This window comes from Lethenteron reissneri, chromosome 69 (genome assembly GCF_015708825.2).
Source record: "Lethenteron reissneri isolate LAM-NWPU_2019-01 chromosome 69, ASM1570882v1, whole genome shotgun sequence".
NCBI classification, from domain to species: Eukaryota; Metazoa; Chordata; class Hyperoartia; order Petromyzontiformes; family Petromyzontidae; genus Lethenteron; species Lethenteron reissneri.
This window is the reverse complement of record NC_083847.1, coordinates 1,878,268-1,902,033: the sequence shown is the minus strand read 5'-3', so window position 1 is coordinate 1,902,033 and position 23,766 is coordinate 1,878,268. Positions and strand designations below refer to the sequence as shown.

Below are 23,766 nucleotides of genomic sequence, written 5' to 3'. Positions count from 1 at the left end.
GCCAGTAAAAAAATATGATCGTTTTTTTACCCTTTTATCTGGCAACAAAACTGACACCTTTTTTTCACATGGTCCAACACCATTTGCGACTAGGCTCTAAGGAAAGCTGTCTCGAGTGTGGACCAATCAACTTCAAGGACAGTGCATATCATTATCAGAGTTATGTTTTTTGGTTTGCATTATGACTGCAGGTATTGTGGTCTATGTAAACATGACTCCTTGTAAAAAAGGTGTCCGTTTTGTTGCCAGACAAAAGGGTAAAAAAAACAATTATCATATTTTTTACTGGCAAATGAGGTTCCAATGGGGACCCATTAACCAATCGCGGTTGGGAAATTTGAGTATCCATGGGTAAGCAAGCACGCGGTGTCAAGGAAGCCACATGACGCGTTTACCATGTCATTGCGTTGCGACATGACGTCATTGTTTTGCGTGACGTCATTGCCACTAATTTCGCGGAGCCGTGGGTCTCCTTCCGCGCCACAGCGCCACCCCGTGGCCGCTGCGAAGCTGATCAGCTGCCACCATCAGTTCTCGTTGTACCGTGAACTGCTACTCGAATTCTCGCAGCGCGTTAGACCACGTCGCGTCGTAAGCCAGAGGTCGCAACCGGGTACCCGATACCCTACCCGATACCCGGCTATCCGTTTGCGACCCTGGTGCGGCCGGGTACGGGTAGGCCGTGAGTCACTGGTGAGTCACCGTTTGTCACTCATTTCGGGTAGGGTATGGGTAGCGTACGGGTACCCATACCCGGCCGGGTATGGGTACGGGTACCCGTTTGCGACCCTGGTGCAGCCGGGTACAGGTAAGGAATCAAAACCCGTTTGCGACCTCTGTCGCAAGCGCATTCACGTTCATTTTGTCCTCTCAATTGTAGAGCCGAGAGCGTGGTAAGTGAGTGGTGAAGGTGAGTGCGGTGTGTCTCTGGCTCCTTATAGCCAGCCGTTCCCCCATCATCTCATTGTCATCACCATCATTAACATTAAAGGTACATGAAGTTAATGCAACAGTTTATATGTATTATTACCTTATTGTGTAATGTACTGGAGTTTATTCGGCGTTTAGTTAATAAACAGGCAACTTGGTTAAGCTATGGCGAGTCTGACCGCGGCCGTGGCTCCCCTAACCCCGTATTTCCCTTAGGGCCCTGTACTAGTGTACTTCAACAACCGCGGATTTGCCTCCCGTGACATTTTACAGGAACCTAACCTCCACGTTTGGCGAGGGATTGTTGTATATCTTACCTATAAACGTCATTTTTGTCTGTCTATCTGCGCGTGCCTATCCTTACAACGCTTTTAACTGACAAACTGTTGGGTTTACGTTTCAACAAAGTACACAGATACAACACACGAAACTTTCGGACGAAAACGCGCCATTTGTTTTTGCCCTTGGTCAAGTGAACCTTATGGCGGGACCCCGGGGACCCTAAACACAACAGACTGAGTTCAAACACGTTCCTTCGGAGTGGGCAGGTAGGAACTTGGTTGGACGGCGCATTCGTGCGATCCGTGTCACGCGGCGCAAGCTGCGTGGGGCGGCGCGTCACGTGGCGCTGAGCCTGCCCGAAGCGCTCTTCTATGAAATACAAATCGAGGGCGTGGCTTTGCACGACAGACAGACACATAATCCCTGGTGGGCAGTGTGGACCTGTTGTTCCTACCTGTATAAACAGAAGTAAAAATCGTAATTGATATATTTTTGGTGACCCCATCCCACCGTGCACAGACACGCCGCGACCCACCTGGCGCGGATCATTCTGTTATGTCATGCAAGCGCAGCGAGGTCGAATGCGTAGAAGAAACAAAACTTTGAAACTTTGATTAGGACATCGTGTAGACTGTAGAGCGAGTCGAGAGGAATAGATTGCCGTATTGTTCGCCTTCAACAGACATAGAATGACGTAGCAACGCAGTTTAGGCGAGAGCCGGGGGCTTATGGGACCCCGGGTTCCCGCCATAAAGTTCAAGTGTAAACTAATAAAATCACAAACTCTTTGGTTATTTCGGTAAAGTCACGTAGGTATACAAAAAAAAATGTAATCACGACGTTTCGGGCGCAACACAAGCCTCCGTCACAGCTCGATAGTGTCGCCGACAATCGACGGTTGTGTGTGTAATATATAAAGTGTACACCCACGTAGGGTGCGTATAGTCCCCATTGTGCAAAGAATAAAGGTGCCTCCAATAATTCCTGTCTCCGAACTGCGTCACTACACAAAGTTGGGTCTCGATGGTAAAGTTCGCAAATCTCGAGTGTGTTATGGCGAGGTGGCTGGGGACGTGAAACGCGATTTGGTACCGGCAAGTCGAGTGCGTTAGAGGTAAATCACGAACAGCGGAAGGGCGTAAATTGGGGTGTTACTATAAATACAATTTAATAATAGTGTAAACACGATACCATAAACACGATATCATTAACACGTTTTACATTTTACTTAGAAAACGGCAACAGGGACTCATGATACCATGTCACAGTGTAGAGACTCATGATGCCATGTCACAGTGTAGAGTGTAGAGACTAATGCTGTCATGTTCCAGTGTAGAGACTCGTGATGTCATGTCCCAGTGTAGAGTCTCATTCTCTAATGTCAAAGTGTAGGAACTCCACGCAATCATTTACTCTGTAGAACAGGGGGAGATCATACAAACTCCACTCTGTAGCACAGGGGTAAATCATACAAACTTCACTCACTCTGTAGAACAGGGGGAGATCATACAAACTCCACCCACTCACTCTTTAGAACAGGGGGAGATAAAACAAACTCCACTCACTCAATCTGTAGAACAGGGGGAGATAATACAAACTCCACTCACTCACTCTGTAGAACAGGGGGAGATCATACAAACTCCACTCTGTAGCACAGGGGTAAATCATACAAACTTCACTCACTCTGTAGAACAGGGGGAGATCATACAAACTCCACCCACTCACTCTTTAGAACAGGGGGAGATAAAACAAACTCCACTCACTCACTCTGTAGAACAGGGGGAGATCACACAAACTCCACTCACTCTGTAGGACAAGGGGAGATCATACAAACTCCACTCACTATCACTCTGTAGGACAGGGGGAGATCATACAAACTCCACTCACTCTGTAGAACAGGGGGAGATAATATAAACTCCACTCACTCTGTAGAACAGGGGGAAATAATACAAACTCCACTCACTGACTCTGTAGAACAGGGGGAGGTCATACAAACTCCACTCACTCTGTAGAACAGGGGGAGATCATACAAACTCCACCCACTCACTCTGTAGAACAGGGGGAGATAATACAAACTCCACTCACTCACTCACTCTGCAGAACAGGGGGAGATAATACAAACTCCACTCACCCACTCTGTAGAACAGGGGGAGATCATACAGACTCCACTCACTCACTCTGTAGAACAGGGGGAGATCATACAAACTCCACTCACTCTGTAGAACAGGGGGAGATAATACAAACTACACTCACTCTGTAGAACAGGGGGAGATCACACAAACTCCACTCACTCTCACTCTGTAGGACAGGGGGAGATCATACAAACTCCACTCACTCTGTAGAACAGGGGGAGATCACGCAAACGCCACTCACTCACTCTGTAGAACAGGGGGAGATAATACAAACTCCACTCTGTAGAACAGGGGGAGATCACAAAAACTCCACTCACTCTCACTCTGTAGAACGGGGAGATCATACAAACTCCACTCACTCTGTAGAACAAGGGGAGATAATACAAACTCCACTCACTCACTCTGTAGAACAGGGGGAGGTCATACAAACTCCACCCATTCACTCTGTAGAACAGGGGGAGGTCATACAAACTCCACTCACTCACTCTGTAGAACAGGGGGAGATCATACAAACTCCACTCATTCTGTAGAACAGGGGGAGATAATACAAACTCCACTCACTCACTCTGTAGAACAGGGCGAGACAATACAAACTCCACTCACTCTGTAGAACAGGGGGAGATCATACAAACTCCACGCAGAGTCGAGAATCGAACCCAGAGACCATCTTGCTGTGAGTTGCTAGCATCACCAATGCAGCTGTCACCCTGGAAATAATTATTACTTTCTTGCTGCTGCTACTGGTGCTACTGCTGCTACTACTGCTGGTGCTGCTGCTGGGGCTAATGATGCTATGGCTACTGCTGGGGCTACTGCTGCTGCTGCTGGTCATAGGCACTGCTCCCCAGCTCGAGTTTCTTGAGCAAATCCAGGAATCTGTCGGCAGAGTTGGGGTCCGAGCAGTCGGGGCGAGCGTCTCGCGGGCAGACGCCCAAGTGCTTGAATCCGTCGACGATGGCGTGCGACCTCAAGTGCTCCACCTGAGACAGCAGAGAACAAAGGGCAACCCCCCCACTAAAGCCTTAACAAAGTGGCTGTTTATAGCAATAGCAGCAGCAGCGCCTATGAAAGCCGGCACTGTGGCACACGAGAGGGTGGCGGTGGGTGGCCAGCGTCACCACGGTGGCTATCAGATGTTAACTCCCTCGCCTCGTATCCAGGAAATCGTGGATTCGATCCCGACCCACAGACGCCTGTATAGTTGGAGTTTGTATGTTTAGAATGAACACGCGTTTAGAGTATTTGGCTGCTGTAAATGTTCCCACGATGAGCCACTTCGTCGAGCCAGGTCGCTTCTGAGAAAGAGCGACGTAGCTCAGGTGGGCCTTACCTGGGAAAATAAATAAACGTTATATACATACACACGAACATATATATACATATAGAAACATATACGTATGTACACAGACATGTGTACGCACGTGTACACATGCATGAAGATGAAGATAAAGATCCTCCATGTAGCCTGAACAAACTCTTGGGGCAAGTGCTGCTAGCGAGCAACTTTGAAGGTCGGCACGGCACACGAGGAGGTGGGTGGCCAGCACCACGCCCGGTCGCCTTTGTCTCCCCAGTGGCGATGTATACACACTGCACCAGGTACTGGTTTAACGCCGAGTCGACCTAAGATAATCGTCCGCCAGGTTGGTAGCGCAGCGTAGCGCTAACCGCTACACTACCGCACACAGACACACACAGACACACACACATGTACACACAGACACACACACGTACACACACAGACACACACACAGACACGTACACACAGACACACACGTACACACAGACAGACACACACACACGTACACACAGACAGACACACGTACACACAGACACACACACGTACACACGTACACACAGACACACACACGTACACACACAGACACACACACATGTACACACAGACACACACACACACACACGTACACACAGACACACACATACACGTACACACGTACAGACAGACATACAGACACACACACAGATACACACACAGACACACACACGTACACACAAACACACACACAGACACACAAGTACGAGCGTGGCCCCGTGGGCCCATACCCGCACGGCGATGGGCTTCCTGTGAACTTCCTCGCCGTCTGGCCACTTTGTGCCGATGCAGAGCGTCACCTCGTGACTGGGGGCGTGCACGAGGCTGTCCAGGGGGGTCCTGATGTAGTCCTGCATCTCTGCGTGACGGTAAGAACCACAAAGACAGTTACCCACCCCCCAACAAGCGCCTATGAAGGCCTGGCACTTTGGCACACGAGGGGGTGGGGTGGCCAGCACCACGCCCGACCGCCTTTGTCTCCCCAGTGGCGATGTTTACTACACACCGCTCCAGGTACTCATTTGAGGCTGAGTTGACCTAGGCAAGGCGCAGGACCGGTTCAGATAATCGCTGAACCGGTCCTGGGAATCGAACCTGGCGACCCGAGTTCAATTGCCAACTTAAGGGCAAGTATCTATGAAGGCTATACGGGGGATCTTTGTGTGTACTTGTGGGTAGTGGTACCCTGGCAGTTGGCGTGCTGCACTACTTACCTGGGGAACTGAGTTCGATTCCCGCTCACGGCTAACACCACTGATGACTATCTGAAGCGGTCCTGGGCCTCCCCTAGGTCGACTCAGCCTCAAACGAGTACCTGGTGTGGTGTGTAAAACCATCGCCACTGGGGAGACAAAGGCGGTCGAGCGAGGTGCTGGCCACCCACCCCCTCGTGTGCCGTTCCGGCCTTCGTAGAGGTGCTCGCTCACAGCGCTTGCCCCTAGAGTCTGCTGAGGCTATACGGGGGTATTTATCTGTGTGTGTGTGCGAGTGCGTTCCGCTCTCACTTCGTTGGAATTCTTTGAAGTCAAAGATGAGTTGCCGGGCGCTCCCAGAGCTCTTGGGCCTGGGCAGGGATTGGGGGTCTCCCTGCGGCTTCTGGGTCTCGGGTCCAGAAACGTAGACACGGCAACGGCAGAGACGGGTGCAGAAAATCCCCAGCGGAGTTACCTACACTCGACATTGTCAACATCATCAACGTCATCAATATCATCATCAAAATCATCATCAACAACATCATCAAAATAAACAACATCAGCAACAATATCATTAACATCAACAACATGATCAACATCCTAAAAATCATCAACATCATAATCATCAACATCATCATCAACATCAACAATATCAACATCATCAACAACAACATCATCAACAATATCAACATCATCAACAACAACATCATCAACAATATCAATATCATTAACATCAACAACATTATCAACATCATCAACATCCTAAAAATCATCAACATCATAATCATCAACATCAAAATCATCATCAACAACATCATCAACAACATAATCATCAACATAATCAACATTAACATCATCAACATCACCCACGCGCATGTCTGAAATCTTGCAGCCCCTCCTGGAACACGCTCCAAACCCCGACGAACCGATGACAGTCTCCTACATCTGGATGGCGTGGCTCCCGGCTGATGGCAAACATCACCGATGGTAAACGTCACCAGTGACCCGACCACCAAGCGGTGAAGTCTTGGGGGGTTCACGAGGCTGGTTGTTGTTGTGGTTGTTGTTATTGTTGTGGTTGTTGTTGTTGTGGTTGTTGTTGTAATTACCGGCGAAACGTCACAGTACTGGACTCGAGTTGTAAATGCTGTAGTGGCTTTACACTCCAACGCACAACCGGTTAGCGCCAGACTCGTACATAATGGGCCACGTTTTGTTTACGTGACAACCCTTTCCTGATTGGGCTGTGTGGGGTGGTGGCGGGTTTAACGGCACATTAATATTTACGCGATCTACACCAAAAAAAAACTCTTGTGGATATTGGTCGCGAAAGAATCCTACCGCTACTACTGCGTGTTAAACTGGGGTTCAACCTTCCCACAGAAAACTTGGGATGAACCCTCCAGCACTTGAGGACAGGGCCGGGGGATATACACACAAACACATATGCATAGAAAAACACATACATGCAAACAAAACAACAAAGATCACCCTGTAGCCTTAAACACACTGTAGGGGCAAGTGCTGTTAGCGAGCACCTATGAAGGCTGGAAGGGTACACGAGGGGGTGGGTGGCCAGCACCATGCCCGACTGCCTTTGTCTCCCTAGTGACGATGTTTCAACACCGCCACCAGGTACTCGTTTGAGGCTGAGTCGACCTAGGGGAGGCCTAGGACCGGTTCAGATAATCGTCACCGATTCTGGCGTGAGTGGGAATCGAACCCGGGTGGCCAGGTTCGTAGCGCAGCGCGCTAACTACTACACTACCGCTCCCCACACACACACACACGTGTACCAACACACACGTGTACACACACACACACGTGTACCAACACACACGTGTACCAACACACACGTGTACACACACCCATACGTGTACCAACACACACGTGTACCAACACACACGTGTACCCACACACACGTGTACCCACACACACATGTACCCACACACACGTATACCAACACACACACACACGTATACCAACACACACACACGTATACCAACACACACACACGTGTACCAACACACACACCCGTGTACACACACACACACGTATACCAACACGCACGTGTACACACACACACGTGTACACACACACACGTATACCAACACACACATACGTATACCAACACACACACGTATACCAACACACACACGTATACCAACACACACACACGTGTACCAACACACACACACGTGGTGTGTATGAGCAGTGTACACACACACACACGTGTACACACACACAAGTGTACACATACACACGTGTGTAAAAGCAGTGTATAAACACACACCACGTGGTGTGTATAAGCAGTGTACACACACACACGTGGTGTGTATAAGCAGTGTACACACACACACACGTATACCAACACACACGTGTACCAACACACACGTGTACCAACACACACGTGGTGTGTATAAGCAGTGTACACCCTCGCGCGTCCTCACCCCTCACCTCCAGCAGCAGCCCGTTCTCCATGAGCTCCAGCCTCTCCTGCACCTGTCTGCGGTCGCTGCCACTCATGGAGTCACCTTGCGGTGGCCGAGGCAGCATCACGGGAAACAGTTGGGGCTCCTTCGAAGACAGGAAGTTTCTGTTCACCTGCGGGCAAAAGTGTGTGGGGGAGTGGTGTCGTAGTGGTTAGCGCTACGCTGCACTACAAACCCAGTGACCCGGGTTCGATTCCCGCTCATGGCCAACACCAGTGACAATTACACTGGTCAACACACTTTTTCTGGCATAAGGTATTCCAACGGTTTTAAGGTAATTTTGGGGTGCTGATTCCAAATCTGGCATCAGTTTTTGTCTATCACGTCAGGTTTTTGAGATATCAAATATTGCATTTTCAATACAAACTGCAGAAGAAAAATATTAAATAAATGTGGATATCTACATAAAATGATATTATAAACACATTATCCTAAAAATACAGCACCATATTTTAACACTAAAGCAGTCACTGACTCGCAACAACATGCAATCATAAGTGACAGAGTTTATTTCGGGTAAAATCAATGAAAATGGGGTATGCCGATAGCATAAAAATGAGATGTGATAGAGCAAATCTGAGATCAGATTTGGAATCAGCACCCTGAACTTAGACTAGAACAGCTGCAAAAGTCCAGGCGAGAATTTTTTTTGTTGACCAGTGAATTATCTGAACCGGTCCTGGGGCTCCACCACGTCGACTCATTATCTATCGTCCCCCCGTTCCCTCGATCCTCTTCCTCGACCACCCAAACTGTTCCTCCCTCTCCCGCTCCCTTTTATTCTTCTAGCTAATTTCAATCTGGATCTTGCTCTTCCCTCCATTGCCTCGACCCTCCTTCCCCTCGCTAACTCCTTCGACGTTCGTCTCCTTCCCTCGCCCTCTACTCACTTCTTTGGCAGCACCCTCCACATCATCTTTACATCAGATTGTGAGGCTTCCCCCATTGTAGCCGACCCCCGCCCTCCCTCGGACCATTTCCTCCTCTCCCTCACCATCACCGTACCCAGCCCCATCCCACCCCACCACTTTCTTTCCCACAAACTCCGCTCACTAGAGACTCCGCGTCCCTAATCTCCCGGAACTCCTCCTTTCTCCCTTCCTTGCCCTCTTTTTTCCTTCCCAAACCCCCCCACCCAGACGCTGCCTCTGCCACCTTACACTCCACCATCAACACCTCACTCAACCTCTTTGCTCCCCTGCACAACCGCTCTCACCGTCCGAAGCCCCCCAACAGCCCCCCGGCTAACCCCCTGCATCCAATCGAGCAAACGCTCTCTGCGCAAATCGGAGCGCACGTGGGGAGCTCACGTACGCTCCGATCTTCCCTCTCCCGTTACCTCTCCCTACTCCGGCCATTTCTATCATCGCTGGAAGGAACCAAACAGAATTACTTCCATTAATTCTAGATTTGAAGCTTTCGTGACTGCAAGGATTCATATTCTTAGGTTTTTTCGGTAAAGTCACGTATGTAAAAAATTAAAATTTAAATCAATAAAAGTAAAATAAAATAAAAATCACGACGTTTCGGAGGCAACACAAGCTTCCGTCTTCAGGTGGAACCGTCACAGCCACGACAGCTGTATCAAGTAAATATCAAGTAAAAAAAAAGCTGTCGTGGCTGTGACGGTTCCACCTGAAGACGGAAGCTTGTGTTGCCTCCGAAACGTCGTGATTTTTTATTTTACTTTTATTAATTTTAAGTTTTTTACCTACGTGACTTAACAGAAAAAACCTAAGAATAAGAATTACTTCCACACTCTCCTTCCCTCCCTTTCCTCTCATCCCCGCCTACTCTTCTCTACCCTTAATAACCTTCTCCACCCACCCACCCCAACTCCTCCCCCGCCCTTTCCACTTGTCTCTCTGCTACTGACTTTGCCCTTTTCTTCTCTTACAAAACGAATGCCACTCGCTCCTCTGTCCCAACCAGCTCCTTCCGTCCTTAGCTCCTCACCAACTCGTCATGGCCTTCTCCCCCCCTTATCTCGCTTCCTTCATCTCGTTTTATGTCCCCTGCCGCCCGCTCTGCTCTAAATCTCTCCTACTCCTCGCCGTTGCCCCTTCTACTTGTGCACAATCCCGTTCCCGCTCCTTATCCCTACTTGCCCCCTCACACTGGAACAAACTTCCACTCCACAATAAGCGAGCACCCTCCCTGTCGAGTTTCCGCTCCTCTCTCAAGACCCCCACCTCTTTTCCCTGACCCATCCCCTTCCCTCCATCCCGAGGCACCCCCGGAATTCCGGTACCCACTCACCGCCCTTCCTATACCCCATCCCTATTCACCATATTAATTTTAGTTACCCAATTTTTTATTTTATTTAAACTAAACTATTTATATTTTACCAGGTAAGGGCCACTAAGCAATGTAGCTCTTCTTCTTGGTTCTTTCGGTAAATTCACATAGAATGGAAACAATAAAAATAATAAAATAAAACATAAAATAATTCTCACGACGTTTCGGCCACAATGCAAGCAGCCGTCATCAGGTGAAGACCAGGTTCTACGTGACTTTACCGAAAGAACCAAGAAGATGAATCCCTGCAGACACGAAAGCTTTAAATCGAAATGTAGCTCTTTTAAAGAAGTGACCTGGCCACACGTCATAGCTCAACGAAGTGGCTTATATCAATCTAAATTATATCAATATATATAGCCTCCTGTTACAGCAGCCCTTCTGCCCACTTCAGCAATTGTTTCTTGCTGTGGTTGTCCCACCTGATGACGGACGCTTGTGTTGCGCCCGAAACGTGGTGATTTAATTTATTTCGTTTTATACGTTACGTGACTTCACCGAAAGAATCAAAGAGTATGGAAGTGGCTTATCACGTGGAAATGTATAGCAGCCAAATATGCGCATGTTGATTCTAAATGTGGAGAAAAAAAACCGGAGGACCGGAGAAAAATCCACGCGACCACGGGGATAGAGAGAGACACGCAAACTCCAAATATACAGCAGCACGCGTCAGGGTCGGGATCAAACCCACGACCTCCTGCACACCAGGCGAGATAGTTAACATCTCCTAGCCGCCACCGTGGCCGCCCCAACGCTGATCAACTGTCACAGGCAGCGCCAACACGGACCTCCCCCCGGTCCAAGGCGCCGTGGAAGAGGAGGCAGCCGTAGGTGGAGTCGCAGGCCATCGACCCAGGGCCCACGGTTTGGCTGAGCGCCAGGAGGCCCCGGTAAGTGACCGTCAGCCGCAGGGCGCTGGCTGCGGCGAGCAAGGGGTGGGGGTGGGGGGGGAGGGAGGGGGAGGGGAGAGAGCGAACGAGGGAGGCTGCTACTCAGAGCCGTCGCCTACGGTGCACGGTGAATCATTGGGGCAACTGCCCCGGGCCCCGTGCTTTCAAGTCATGGTGTCAGATAAAATACTTCCAATTTAGTTTGAAGTCGTTCAACTATAAAGGCTCCGATGGCGTTCAATGTTAAAGATTCCCATGGCGTTCAATGTTAAAGACTCCCATTATATTCAATATTGAAGGCCCCTATGGTGTTCGATGTTAAAGGCTCCCATGGAGTTCAAGGTTAAAGGCTCCCATGGCATTCAATGTTATAGACTCCCATTGTATTCAATATTGAAGGCCCCTATGGTGTTCGATGTTAAGGGCTCCCATGGAGTTCGATGCTAAAGGCTCCCAATGGGTCGTTCAATGTTCAAGGTCGCACTCATTACACGCAACAAAGTGCTTGCCACAAATGAACCACAATACCTCGCTGACCTCATCAATGAGCTCTATAAACCATCACCAAGCGAAACTCCGGTCATCCTCGCAGCAGCAGCAGCTTTTGGCTAACAAAGCAGTCACCGCATCGCACGGCGCTTCTGCAGCCATCTGGAATGTTCTTCCAGACGATGTTAGGAAGTCACTGGAGCTATGCAACTTTTAAATCATCTCGATTTTAAAAACAATTTTCTTGAAAACTGCTTCGTGCGTTTAGTTTGTTGTCCTTTCCCCGCACCTCCAATTAGCACGATTGGCTACGTACGGTGCGAAAGAGTTCAACATTACATATATACAGTATCAAGGTATTGAATGATAAATAGAGGCTTTACCCTTTCCGGCGTAAATACAGGAAGTGTTAATATTGTTAAACGCCAAATAGACACCTATTACAAGATATCAAGTCTGCATTCACCACACCGCTGTGCCACCACCTCCCTCCCGGCTGCTATCCCAGCTTTCAATTCCAAACTTGAAATCAAACCCAGGACCTTCCCCTGCTCACCTTTATCCATGGCCACATTTTCAGGGCTCGGAGAGGCCAGGAAAGTCGGGGCTGCACCAGTCGGACACGCACAACAAAGACAAACATCATCATGAGACCTCCTTTGCCAACATTAAATTATGATAATAAGGGTTTCCCCTTTCCGGCAATAAAACAGTTGTGTTAAGATGTTAAAACACCAAACTGAAACCTTTGCAAGGAATCATCTTTGGTTCTTTCGGTAAAGTCACGTAGGTATAAATTTAAATAAAATAATTCACGACGTTTCGGGCGCAACACAAGCATCCGTCATCAGGTGGGAAAGCATAGTCTGCTGCTGAGGCAGACTGTTTTAAAAGTTCAAGGTCCCTATTATCATAATTTAATACTGGCAAAGGAGGTCTCATGATGTAGCTGCTCACCCCGAGCTCTCAATGCCCTGATAGTGCGCTGTCTTTGTGCTGTTCGCCTTCAGGCGTCCTCTGGTCTAACACCGTTTGAGACGAGGTTCTAAAGAAAGCTGTCTCTGGTGTGGCCCAATCAGTTTCAAAGACAATGCACCATATACTGTCAGGGCATGTTTTTTTGTTTGCATGTTCACCACAAGTATTGTGGTTAATGCAGACACGATTCCTTGCAAAAGGTTTCAGTTTGGTGTTTTAACATCTTAACACAACTGTTTTATTGCCAGAAAGGGGAAATCCCTATTATCAAGACAAACATCCCCCGTATAGCCTTAAAACCCTGCGGTTAGCGAGAAGAACCTATAGCTGGCTGGCACGTTACATGAAGGGGTGGGTGGCCACCACCACACCCGTCCGCTTTTGTCTCCCAAGTGGCGATTACTGCACCTTCACACAGGTTCAGATAATCGTCACTGGTGTTGTTGTTGGTGGCTCTGAGCGGGAAACAAACCTGGGTCGCCGTGTTCATAGCACAGCGTGCTAACCACTGCGCCACTGCTCCCAGCCGGACACATACAACAACAATAACAACCGCCATTCGCCACTAAGTGGCGGTGACGTCACCACGATGCTTGTGCCAGGCCATGTGCACCTTGAGGCCACGTGAAGTGTAAAACGCCCGATGGCAGGAGGTCACGGGGCAGACCCAGGTGCCACAGGTTGACCGACTGAGACGACTGGCTGATGCCCCACCTGTGCCCCCTACTGTGCCAACTTGCTGTGCTTTAGCCGCCCGCTATAATGTCGCCAGCCAATTTAGGGAACGTAATTCGATTAAAAATGCATCGATTCGCTAGAACGTTTTGAAAAAAATAAACAAAGACGAGAATGCAGGAGCTTGGGCAGCGTACAACGAGACGATGCTCCTCTTCGCCACATCACCCCAGAGCGGGCGCTCACGTATAAACACTGCACTACATCGCCATACTGCAGACCGTACGTACTACATCGTTATACAGGTAGTCCTCTACTTACGATGGAGATGCGTTACGACGACCCCATCGTAAGTCAAAAATATCGTAAGTCGAAGATGACCTAGCCTGCCCAGGAGGCTTACAGAATGGTGATAATTTAGCAAAACAGAGCAATTTACAGTACCGTACTGTATAAACTATATACTATAAGTAAGTATTAATTACAATACTGTATTGCACAGTAAAATGCAAAGTAAAAAAAAACAAGGTATATTCTTAGCCTACCTATATGAACTGCAATTTAATAGAATTTTTTTTCAGGAAACAATCCTATCTGCTATAAAAACTTTTAACATGCATTGAACGTATCGTATCGTGGTAGCCCGAAAATGACATCGCTAAAGCTACGTATCATACATGCATTGAACGTATCATAACGTATCATATTGTACTGTACTCACCAAGATTCGTACGCTGCTGCGTTTGCCTGCCGCGCGAAATTTCAAATATTTTACAATTTTGCCGTATTGCTATCGCCATCGTAAAATAGAAATATCGTAAGTCGGGGACTATCTGTACTCGATACTCTACTACACTGCCATACCGGGTCACTGTACTATATTGCCACAATGGACGCTGCACTACATCACCACACTGTGCCACATCGATGTTGTGCTGCCTTCTCTATTAAATTAAATCTCCACGGCTATAACTCGTGCAATAGCGGTTCCTCGAATTTTTGACCCGAAAATTACCCCCCAGGAAGCGTATCAAACGGTGGTTAAATATCATTCGCCCCGCGTCGTCTGACGTCGCGTTTAACCAGGGTATGCATGCACCAACGTTAATGGAGGCCTCACCGTCAGTGGTTTCAACTTTCAAAATCCACGGGACCCCCGTTTTTCGTTGGCTTCCGGCTTTCCGAACGATCGCCATTGTCACGTCGCACTCGTGACACAACAACAACCAAGTGCTTGCCGCAAATAAACCACAATAGCCTCGATGATCTCGTCAAGCAGCTACGTAAACCATCACCACGTGAAAACTCCGGACATCCTCGCAGCAGCAACAGCAGCAGCGGCTTTTGGCAAACAATTGAACAAAGATGGCGGTCAGCGCATCGCACAGCGCTCTCAGATGCGCTCCTGCGGCCGTCTGGAACGCTCTTCCAGACGTTATTACGAAGTCGCTGGAGCTATGCACTTTTAAATCATCTCGATTTAAAAAACGATTTTCTTGAAAACTGCTTTGTGCGTTTAGTTTGTTGTCCTTCCCCCGCACCTATATACGGTGTGAAATATCTCAACATACACATCGTATCAAGGCATTGAATGACAGAGGCTTTACCCTCTCTGGCGTAAACACAGGCGGTGTTAAGATGTTGAAACACCACAGAGACACCCATTAAATACAAGGCATCGAGTCTGCATTAACCAAACACGGCTGCACCACCACCTCCATCCCGGCTGCTAACCGAGCCGTCAATTCCAGACTTGAAATCAAAACCCGGGGACGTCGCTGCTCTCACCTTGCTCCAGCTTGTGACCCTCGGCGGTCTTCATCGGCACCGTCACGGCGACGTCGTCGGGGTCCGGAGGGGCTGGGAAAATCGGGGCTGCGCCAGACAGACACACACAACAGAGACAACGATCCCCCCCCCCCATAGACTTTAACACACCGTCGAGGCAAGTCACACACACGTCCGCCTTTGTCTCCCCGGTTGGCGATGTTCGCTACGCACCACACCGCCGTACTCATTTGAGGCCGAGTCGACCTAGCGGAGGTGCCAGGTACCGGTTCAGACAATCGTCACTGGTGGTGTTGGTGGTTGAGCGGGAATGAGACTCGCCACCCCTCCCAGCCAGACACAGATATACAACATGTGGGCACCATCACCGCCGTGGTGATGACACAGTCCCCCACCCATCAGTGCATTAGGGGCCGTCCATAAATGACGTCACGCACCTGGGGGGGGGGGGGGGGGTCAGACATTTGTGACGATGTGTGACGAGGGGCGGGGGGGTTTGAGAAATGTGACCTCACATCAAAATGCGCAACTTTAAATAAATATAGACAACACGTTCTACTTAATTAAATAGACTTTGTAATAAATGTTTTCTCCTACAACATCAGAGTGCAGCGCCACATTAAATATGCACTACAATGACAATACAATAGTTTAAAGCGATTTGAAGCAAGTTTTTTTTTTGGGGGGGGGGGGGGCAGAGCTTTGTGACGTCATATTTGAGGGGGGGTCTGACTTGTTGTGACGCCGTGTGACGAAGGGGGGGGGGTAAAAAATCGTCCAAAATTGCGATGTCATTTATGGACGGTCCCTTATCCCCTCTGCCAGCTGGGCAGTGGTGGTGGCTTCGCTGCACGGGGCTGCCCGCCCGTACTGCAGCGCTGTGGTGTCAGAAGCAAGGGTTGGTAGATCACCGGTAGAGTTGGGTCGTGAAACTCCCTTTCCGTGGGCATCGAGGAAGAGCCGTACCTTGGCTCCGCCTGGACAAGGCGGTTACGGCAAAGTGTAGACTAATCCCCATCTATAATAGAGGCTTTTTTTTGGGTTAAATCGAGTAAATATATAAGTGTCATTACAACCCGCCACCATCCGACACAGCCAACTAGTAAGGGTTGTCACATGAACAGAACCTGCCAATTCGTTACTAGTACAGCACACCGGTGAGTTGGAGAGTACTTATGCCGATTAGATCGTACATTCGTACGATCTAATCGGCATAATCATTGATTCACTGCAGCTCAAAGACTCAGTCCCTACAAGGAGTGTGGTGAAGTTAGGAGATTTGCCATGTGTGTGTGCTCGGCATTTGAAGGCCTTGAGACCAGAATTGGTGATTTAACTGACAGTGTTTCGGGAGGCAGTCCATATCGGGACAGCAGAGTGAAGAAGTGAGCTTCTGTCCAGGGAGCACGTTCGAGCAACAGGACTTGCTCCAGCAGCCTGGTTAAAGGTTGTATGGGTGATCTTTGTTTCTTGTACTTGTTGTTATACAATATAGGCATTGTAGAAACGCACACTACTCTGGTCAGGTGCCACAGACCTGCAGTGTTTGTGTTCGTGTCAGGTCGTGTTTGCTCTGCGTGGATGTGTGTCCACTGTCGCATTGCAGGCTGTTCCACTGTAAGGGCGCTTTACAGGTGCAACATACTTTGAATGTATGGTGAACAAATAAAGTGCCTTGAACATTGAACCCGATGGGAGCCTTTAACATGGAACCCTATGGCAGCCTTTAAGGTTGAACACTCACGAAGACTTTAACCTTGAACCCAATGGGAGTCTTTAACGTTGAACCAAGTGGGAGCCTTTAATGTTTAACCCTACGGGAGCATTTAACGTTGAGCCCTATAGAAGGCTTTAACATTGAACGTTTAACTCGCACAAAACACCGATATGCAACGTGAAACATGTGCATAACTCACACAAAACGCGTGGCTTTGTCTCTGTTCCTGTTAATGTGTTCCTGTATCTCCATATCCCCGTATCCCCATCGCTCCATATGCCCGTATCTCCGTGTCCCCGTGTCCCCGTATCTCTGTGTAGGGTCTTCTATAGGGAGGTGCAGGGCCTGGGGCAAATCCCACTGTGCCCCCCCCCCCACCCAAATTGCGGGGCCCGGGGCAGTCACCCCGATTAGTCGTACCCCAGGGGATGGCTCTGACTGGTGTCAGTCAAGCACCCGGTGTAAGCGCCACGGTGGCTAGGAGATGCTGACCACCTCGTCTGGTATACAGGAGGGTGCGGGTTCACTACTGACCCTTACCGCCAGCTGTATATTTGGAGTTTGAATGTTCTCTCTCCCCGTGGTCGTGTGGATTTTTTTCCGGGTCCTCCGGTTTGAGAATCAACATCGACATGCGTTCAGAGTATTTGCCTGCTACGAATGATGATGACGATGATAAGCCACCAACTTCGTTGACCTATCATTTGTGTTGGCCAGGTCGATTCTGAAATAAGAGACACTACGTAGCAGCTCAGTGGGGGCCTTACAACCTGGTAAAATAAAAATAAAATGTGTCAACTGTTGTACGCGGGATCGACGGGCCCCCTGAACGTGGTTGGCAGGAATGAGATGGGGACGGCGAGGAGCGGACTCACTCACGCCGACTGTAAACTATGAACCCAACAATTTGTTTTGTGGCTCTTATTTTAGAAGCGACCTGGCCAACACAAATGATACCGGCGTCAACGAAGTGACTGAGCTTATCATCATCGGCGGATATTTTTAGCAGCAGCCAAATAACTCTTAAACACGTGGTGACGCTCGTTCTACATGTGGGGGGACAAACCGGAGGACCCGGAGAAAGATCCACGTGACCACGAGGAGAGACACACGCAAACTACAAATATACAGCAGCAGCCGACAGGGTCGGAATTGAAACCATGATCTCCTGTATACCAGGCGAGGTAGTTAACATCTCCTTGCCACCGTGGCACTCTTACCCTCTTACCAAACTCACCCGGAGACTCTTACCTGACTCACCTGGGGACCCTTACCTGACTCACCTGGAGACCCTTACCTCACCTGGAGACCCTTACCTCACCTGGCGAGCCTTACCTCGCCTGGCGACCCTTACCTGACTCACCCGGGGACCCTTACCTCACCTGGAGACCCTTACTCAACTCACCTGGGGACTCACGTGGGTGCCGTTCGAGCCGCGCGTAGATGCGGAATGGCTGTGGCGGGTTGAGGTCGGCCCCGTTGCAGATGCAGTGCAGAGTGCTGCGCAGGGCGCAGCGCAGGGACTGCCTCCATGTGCTGGGCGACGTCAAGCCGTCGCGGCAGCGCAGCACCGCGTAGCCCTGCGGGGGAAGGGGTGGGTGGATGGGTGAGTGGGTGGGTGGGTGAGTGGGTGGGTGAATAGGTGAGTGGGTGGGTGGCCCAATGGGTGAGTGGGTCAATGGGTGAGTGGGTGGGCGGGTGAATAGGAGGGTCAGTGAATAGGTGAGTGGGTGGGTGGGTGAATGGGTGAGTTGGTGGGTAAATGGGTGAGTGAGAGGTTGAGTGGGTGGGTGAATGGATAAGTGGATGGGTGGGTGAGTGGGTGAATGAGTGAGTGAGTGGGCTAATGGGTGGGCGAATGGGTAGGTGAGTGGATAGGAGAGTGGGTGGATAGGTAAATTAATGGGTGAATGGACAGGTGAGTGAATGGGGTGAGTGGATGAATAGGTGAGTAGCTGGGTGGGTGGGTGAGTGGGTGGGTGAATGGATACGTGGTTGGGTGGATGAGTAGATTAGTGAATTATTGGGTGAGTGGGTGAGTGAGTGGGCTAATGGGTAGGTGGGTGCATGGGTGGGTGAGTGAATAGGTGAGTGGGTGGGTGAGTGAATAGGTGAGTGGGTGGATGGGTGGGTGCATGAGTTAGTGGGTGGGTGCATGAGTTAGTGGGTGGGTGAATGAGTTAGTAGGTGGGTGAATGGGTGAGTGGGTGGGTTTGTGAGTGGGCGGGTGGATGGGCGGGTGAATGGGTGGGTTGGTGAGGGGGTGGATGGGTGAGTGAATGCGTAAGTGTATGGGTGGGTGGGTGTTTGCATTGCTGAGTGGCAACCCTAACCGACCCACTTTTTCCGACAGACCAAGCCCAGACCTATTTCACAGTCAGCACTCCTCGGTCTATTCTCAATACTGTAGAGCAGCGGTCCCCACCATTTTCAGCACCGTAACCGGTTTCGTGGAAGTCAATTTATTTCATGGACTGGGGGGGGAGGTTCATCATTGGGTTTTTCCCTCTTTTCAAAGAAGCTCTCTGGCAACGTTTGTTTTTACTCATGTTGGCTACTAGGAGTTAGAGCTTGTGGGGGAAAGAGGCGCGGACGGAAGTGGTCAATAATAAAACAATGGGGGCGGGCCACGTGCGGACTCACCACTCACCTCCTGCTGCTGTGCGGCCCGGTTCCTAACAGGCCGCGGACCGGCACCGGTCCGCGGCCCGGGGGTTGGAGACCGCTGCTGTAGAGCACACTATTGTAATAAAGGTCGTTGAGGTGACTTCTGGAATCCGGTCTTTTATTCACTTTTCAGTACAGCTCTCCTTCACGCTACTGACAGGCAGCGTGAGAGGAATAGAGAGAGAGAGACGCGCTGCCACGTGGCAACTTGGAGCCCCGCTCCCGCGTGGCCTCCTCCTCCGTTCGTTCCAGTTCTGACCCCGTGTCGTTCGTCTCCACCCCTATTTAATACCCGGGTCACGTGGTACGTTTCCACCAATCCTGGTTAGCCTCCATGGAATATTCCAGACTCCCTGGTAGGCTCCCAGGACCACGCCCCTGATTCATCTCCCCATTGGCTGTGGCCAAAGCCAGCAGAACCAATCCTCTACTTACAGCTGTCACCTATCCATTACGTCAGGGCCACGCCCCTAGGCTTCCCCCCATTGGCTATAGACCAGGACCGGCAGAGCCAATCATCATGACGAGTTGTGATACGTCAGTGAGCCGGATATATCTTCACATTACACTATTGTAATAAAGTTCAACACAAAACCGGTACCAGATGCGAGTACAGGAGGTATCTAATTTACAACGTTCACACAGGAATTTACGACGTAACATAATAACTTTCGTTCATCACTAAGTGGTGGCCATGTTACCACGGCGCTTGTACCAGGCTAGGTGCACTTTGAGACCATGAGAAGTGTCGAAGGCCCACTGGCAGGAGGTCACGGAACAGACCAAAGTGCCATGGGTTGACTGAGTGAGATGACTGGAAGATGCATCACCTGTGCTCCCCACTGTGATAACTCTCTGCGTTTTAGCCACCCGGTGCTCTGCTCATTGTTGTGAGCATTGCTCCTCTGCCCTCCGCTGCTGCTCACTAATTTCACTGAGGATTGCTCCACTAAACAAGATAGTCCCGTGGTTCAATTTGCAAGTGCGAGTTCGCGTTTTAAGTCGATGTAAAACAATGCGTAGTTCATGGAAGCTGGTTCGTAAGGGCAGGCGTTCTTAAGGGCGGGCGTTCGTAAGTCGGGTGTTCATAAGTGCGGGTGTGTGTGCGTAAGTGCGAGGACTGTCTGTACCTTGAAGATGGAGTCTCCGTCCGGGATCGCCGACGTGGGGTGCCACGGGATCCGCACGCTGGTCCGCTCCGCGTCTCCCCAGCTCAGGCCGTAGCTGCCGCTGTCCGCGAGGCTGCTTAGCCAATCCCAGAGCAACGTTTTCCCTCCAGCGGCCATCTCGGTGGGTACAAAGACAAAGATCCCCCCCCCGTGTAGCCTTTAATAGACTGTCTAACAGTACTCACATTGTAAATTGTTGTGGTTTCACGCTTCAACACACCGGTGGGCTAAAGCAGTGAACTAATTGTCTTTTGTCAACGTGACACTTTTTTACTGATTGGCCGTGTCGGGTGGTGGAGGGTTACGACACATTTATAAATAACGCGATCTAAACCCAAAAACGTTGATTATGGACTTTAATAGACTGTCGGGGCAAGTGTGCTGTGAAAGCAACACCGTCCAAAGCAGGATGTGGGACCTGGGGCAAATCACACTGTGTGGGCCTTGAACACTGAAAACTATTAACTAAAAACTAGAAACGTTTTTTTCATGGGCAAGACCCCCTCAGCTGTATTTAACTCAGCTCACTTAGTTTCTCTAATCAAGGACATCTCATTGTCTCCAGATTATTTACTTGTCAGTTTCGATGTAGTCTCCCTGTTCACCATGGTACCTGTACCTGACACCATTGCAATCATTCAATACTTCTTCCAACAGGGACTGAATCTAGATGTACCAACTTTGGTAAGGCACTGCCTTACCAACACTTACTTCACCTGGAATGGTACATTCTACAAACAAAATGCGGGTACCCCAATGGGTTCTCCCTTATCGCCAGAGGTAGCGAATGTTTTCATGGAGAAATTTGAGACAGATGCCATCCAGACATCAACACCTATGCCCCATCCTTGTGGAAGAGATACGTGGAAGACACGTTCGTCATCTGGCCACGTGGCCTGCCAGCACTGAACCAATTTCTCGACCACATCAATTCCATACACCCATCCATCAAATTCACCATGGAAGTGGAAAAGGATGGCAAGCTACCGTTCCTGGATGTTTCGATCGAGAAGAGACCTGATGGCTCGTTGGGACACTGTCTACAGGAAAGCCACCCACACGGATGCCTATCTAAAGCCTGACTCCCACCACCATCCAGCCCAGAAGAATTCCCTCATCAAAGCACTACACCATAGGGCCCGTTGCATCTCCGACCAGCATCACCTAGCCAGTGAGCTGGAGCACGTACACCAAGCCCTCAGGATGAACGGATATTCTGACCGTACAATCCGCAAAGCTGTCTCCCTATCCATGGGGAAAAACCAGAGGACAACAAAAAAAGCAAACACAAATAAACTAAAAACGCCTATTATAAATACGTACAAATCATACAATTAAAACGCAACTGTAAAACGCAACCAAGCAGTCAGTGATACAAATTACAGTGCCGAGAAAAAGTTTGTGAACCCCAATCATAATTATGGAACTTCCATAGTTTTACCATAAAAGTGTTCTTGAATGAAAACCGGCCTTTTATTAAATATCCAACAGGGTTTATATTAACCAATTCCATGTATTTTGAAACAGAATAACGTATTAATTAAACAATGAATAATGAAGGTTCAGGGTATGTGAAAAAGTAAGTGAACCCCTGGTTGCATTAGCTCAATTAAGGGGGTAATTAGAATCAGGTGTTTAAACATTTAGATAGATCTTCAGCGGTGAGTTTGGTAGGTCCGACCCTATATAAGTATCAGAAATAATATAGGTTTGTTGGGTTAGATCGCGTGAATATAAATGTATCGTTAAACCTGCCACCACCCCACACAGCCAATGGGTAAGGTTTGTTACAAACAGAACATGCCAATGCGTCACTAGTACAGCACACCAGTTGTGTTGGAAAGCAAAGCCACATTTACAATCCGAGTACGACGTTTCGCCAGTAATTACAACTAGCTTCATCAGGCGACAGCCAGATTTGTGGAGAAATCCTCCTATATGTCACTTGTGAGCCCTTCTTGTGCGAAGGGGCGGATTAATTAATGCATATAAATGTGAATGGGTATCCATTGAGGGTTGGGCTATTCATATGGTTATCAACGCACCTCCTGTCGTTTACGTGCAATAAAATAGTGGTACCTGTTATTTTCTGTGTACAGGTAATCCCCATTGATGTATAGGCATACATTTAAACCATGTGTAGTGGGTTACATTCAGGCGCACACTGGACTTTGGAGGCAGAACTATTTATTAGCTAACACAACAGGTAACACTTAACATCACGACTTAAGGGGGTAGCCACCGTCCCTAACTTAGCTAACACACGGGGGTACTACATCAATGGACCAGGACAGCCCAACACGCTGCTTGGTCCACTGGCGGAGACCGGAGAGCTTCATCCCAGAGTTGACCCAGCAGCAGAACAGCCCAAACCAGCCCCGCTCTCCGTCCACGCCCCTTCCCGATCCTTCGGGAAGGCCTGAACCCCAACCACGTGACCTCCCTGGGGCCCCTACCCCCCCCCCTTAATCCGGTCACGTGTCCTGTTGGGTTCACGCAGAGTGTCACGGCCCGACACGACCCCCGTGACACCCGCCTACAGCCCCCATACCGAGCCAGCACAGTAGTAGTGTCGTTCTACTACACTACACAGGTATTATTTGATGATTCGCTTCCAAGCAGCACTAAGTCTGTAGCTATCCGAATGGTTAAAATATGTTTTATTTCTCTCAATTTCGATAGATTCTCTAATTAGTCTCGGCTATAGTAACTAGTTTTCACAGAACTTCAACA

At 49.4% G+C, this 23,766-nt stretch overlaps 1 protein-coding gene across 3 annotated transcripts; it reads right to left on the bottom strand.

Moving 5' to 3' along the window:
- Positions 1–143: 143 nt before the first annotated feature.
- On the bottom strand, positions 144–23,470 carry LOC133360848 (interferon regulatory factor 5-like). Of its 3 annotated transcripts, none has more exons than XM_061579750.1 (9): positions 20,995–23,467; positions 18,615–18,777; positions 15,481–15,567; positions 12,596–12,646; positions 11,449–11,579; positions 8,328–8,474; positions 6,183–6,345; positions 5,409–5,536; positions 144–4,324 (listed from the first exon to the last, which is right to left on the bottom strand). In XM_061579750.1, exons 1-9 carry the CDS (start codon positions 21,148–21,150, stop codon positions 4,154–4,156), a joined length of 1,197 nt encoding a protein of 398 aa, XP_061435734.1. In that variant the 5' UTR covers positions 21,151–23,467; the 3' UTR covers positions 144–4,153. The 3 variants fall into 3 exon arrangements, with proteins under 3 accessions (XP_061435734.1, XP_061435733.1, XP_061435735.1); XM_061579749.1 differs by having other exon boundaries at positions 18,603–18,777; positions 20,995–23,466; XM_061579751.1 differs by having other exon boundaries at positions 4,159–4,674; positions 18,603–18,777; positions 20,995–23,470.
- Positions 23,471–23,766: the final 296 nt, after the last annotated feature.

What these genes read in the sequence shown, in the direction of transcription:
- LOC133360848 (XM_061579749.1), bottom strand. Translation starts at nt 21,150, where the DNA reads ATGGCCGCTGGAGGGAAAACGTTGCTCTGGGATTGGCTAAGCAGCCTC. An exon ending in ACGGAGACTCCATCTTCAAG is followed by an intron (nt 18,778 to 20,994) that starts GTACAGACAGTC and finishes CTTCCCCCGCAG; the next exon opens with GGCTACGCGGTGCTGCGCTG. An exon ending in GGGTCACAAGCTGGAGCAAG is followed by an intron (nt 12,647 to 15,480) that starts GTGAGAGCAGCG and finishes CGACTGGTGCAG; the next exon opens with CCCCGACTTTCCTGGCCTCT.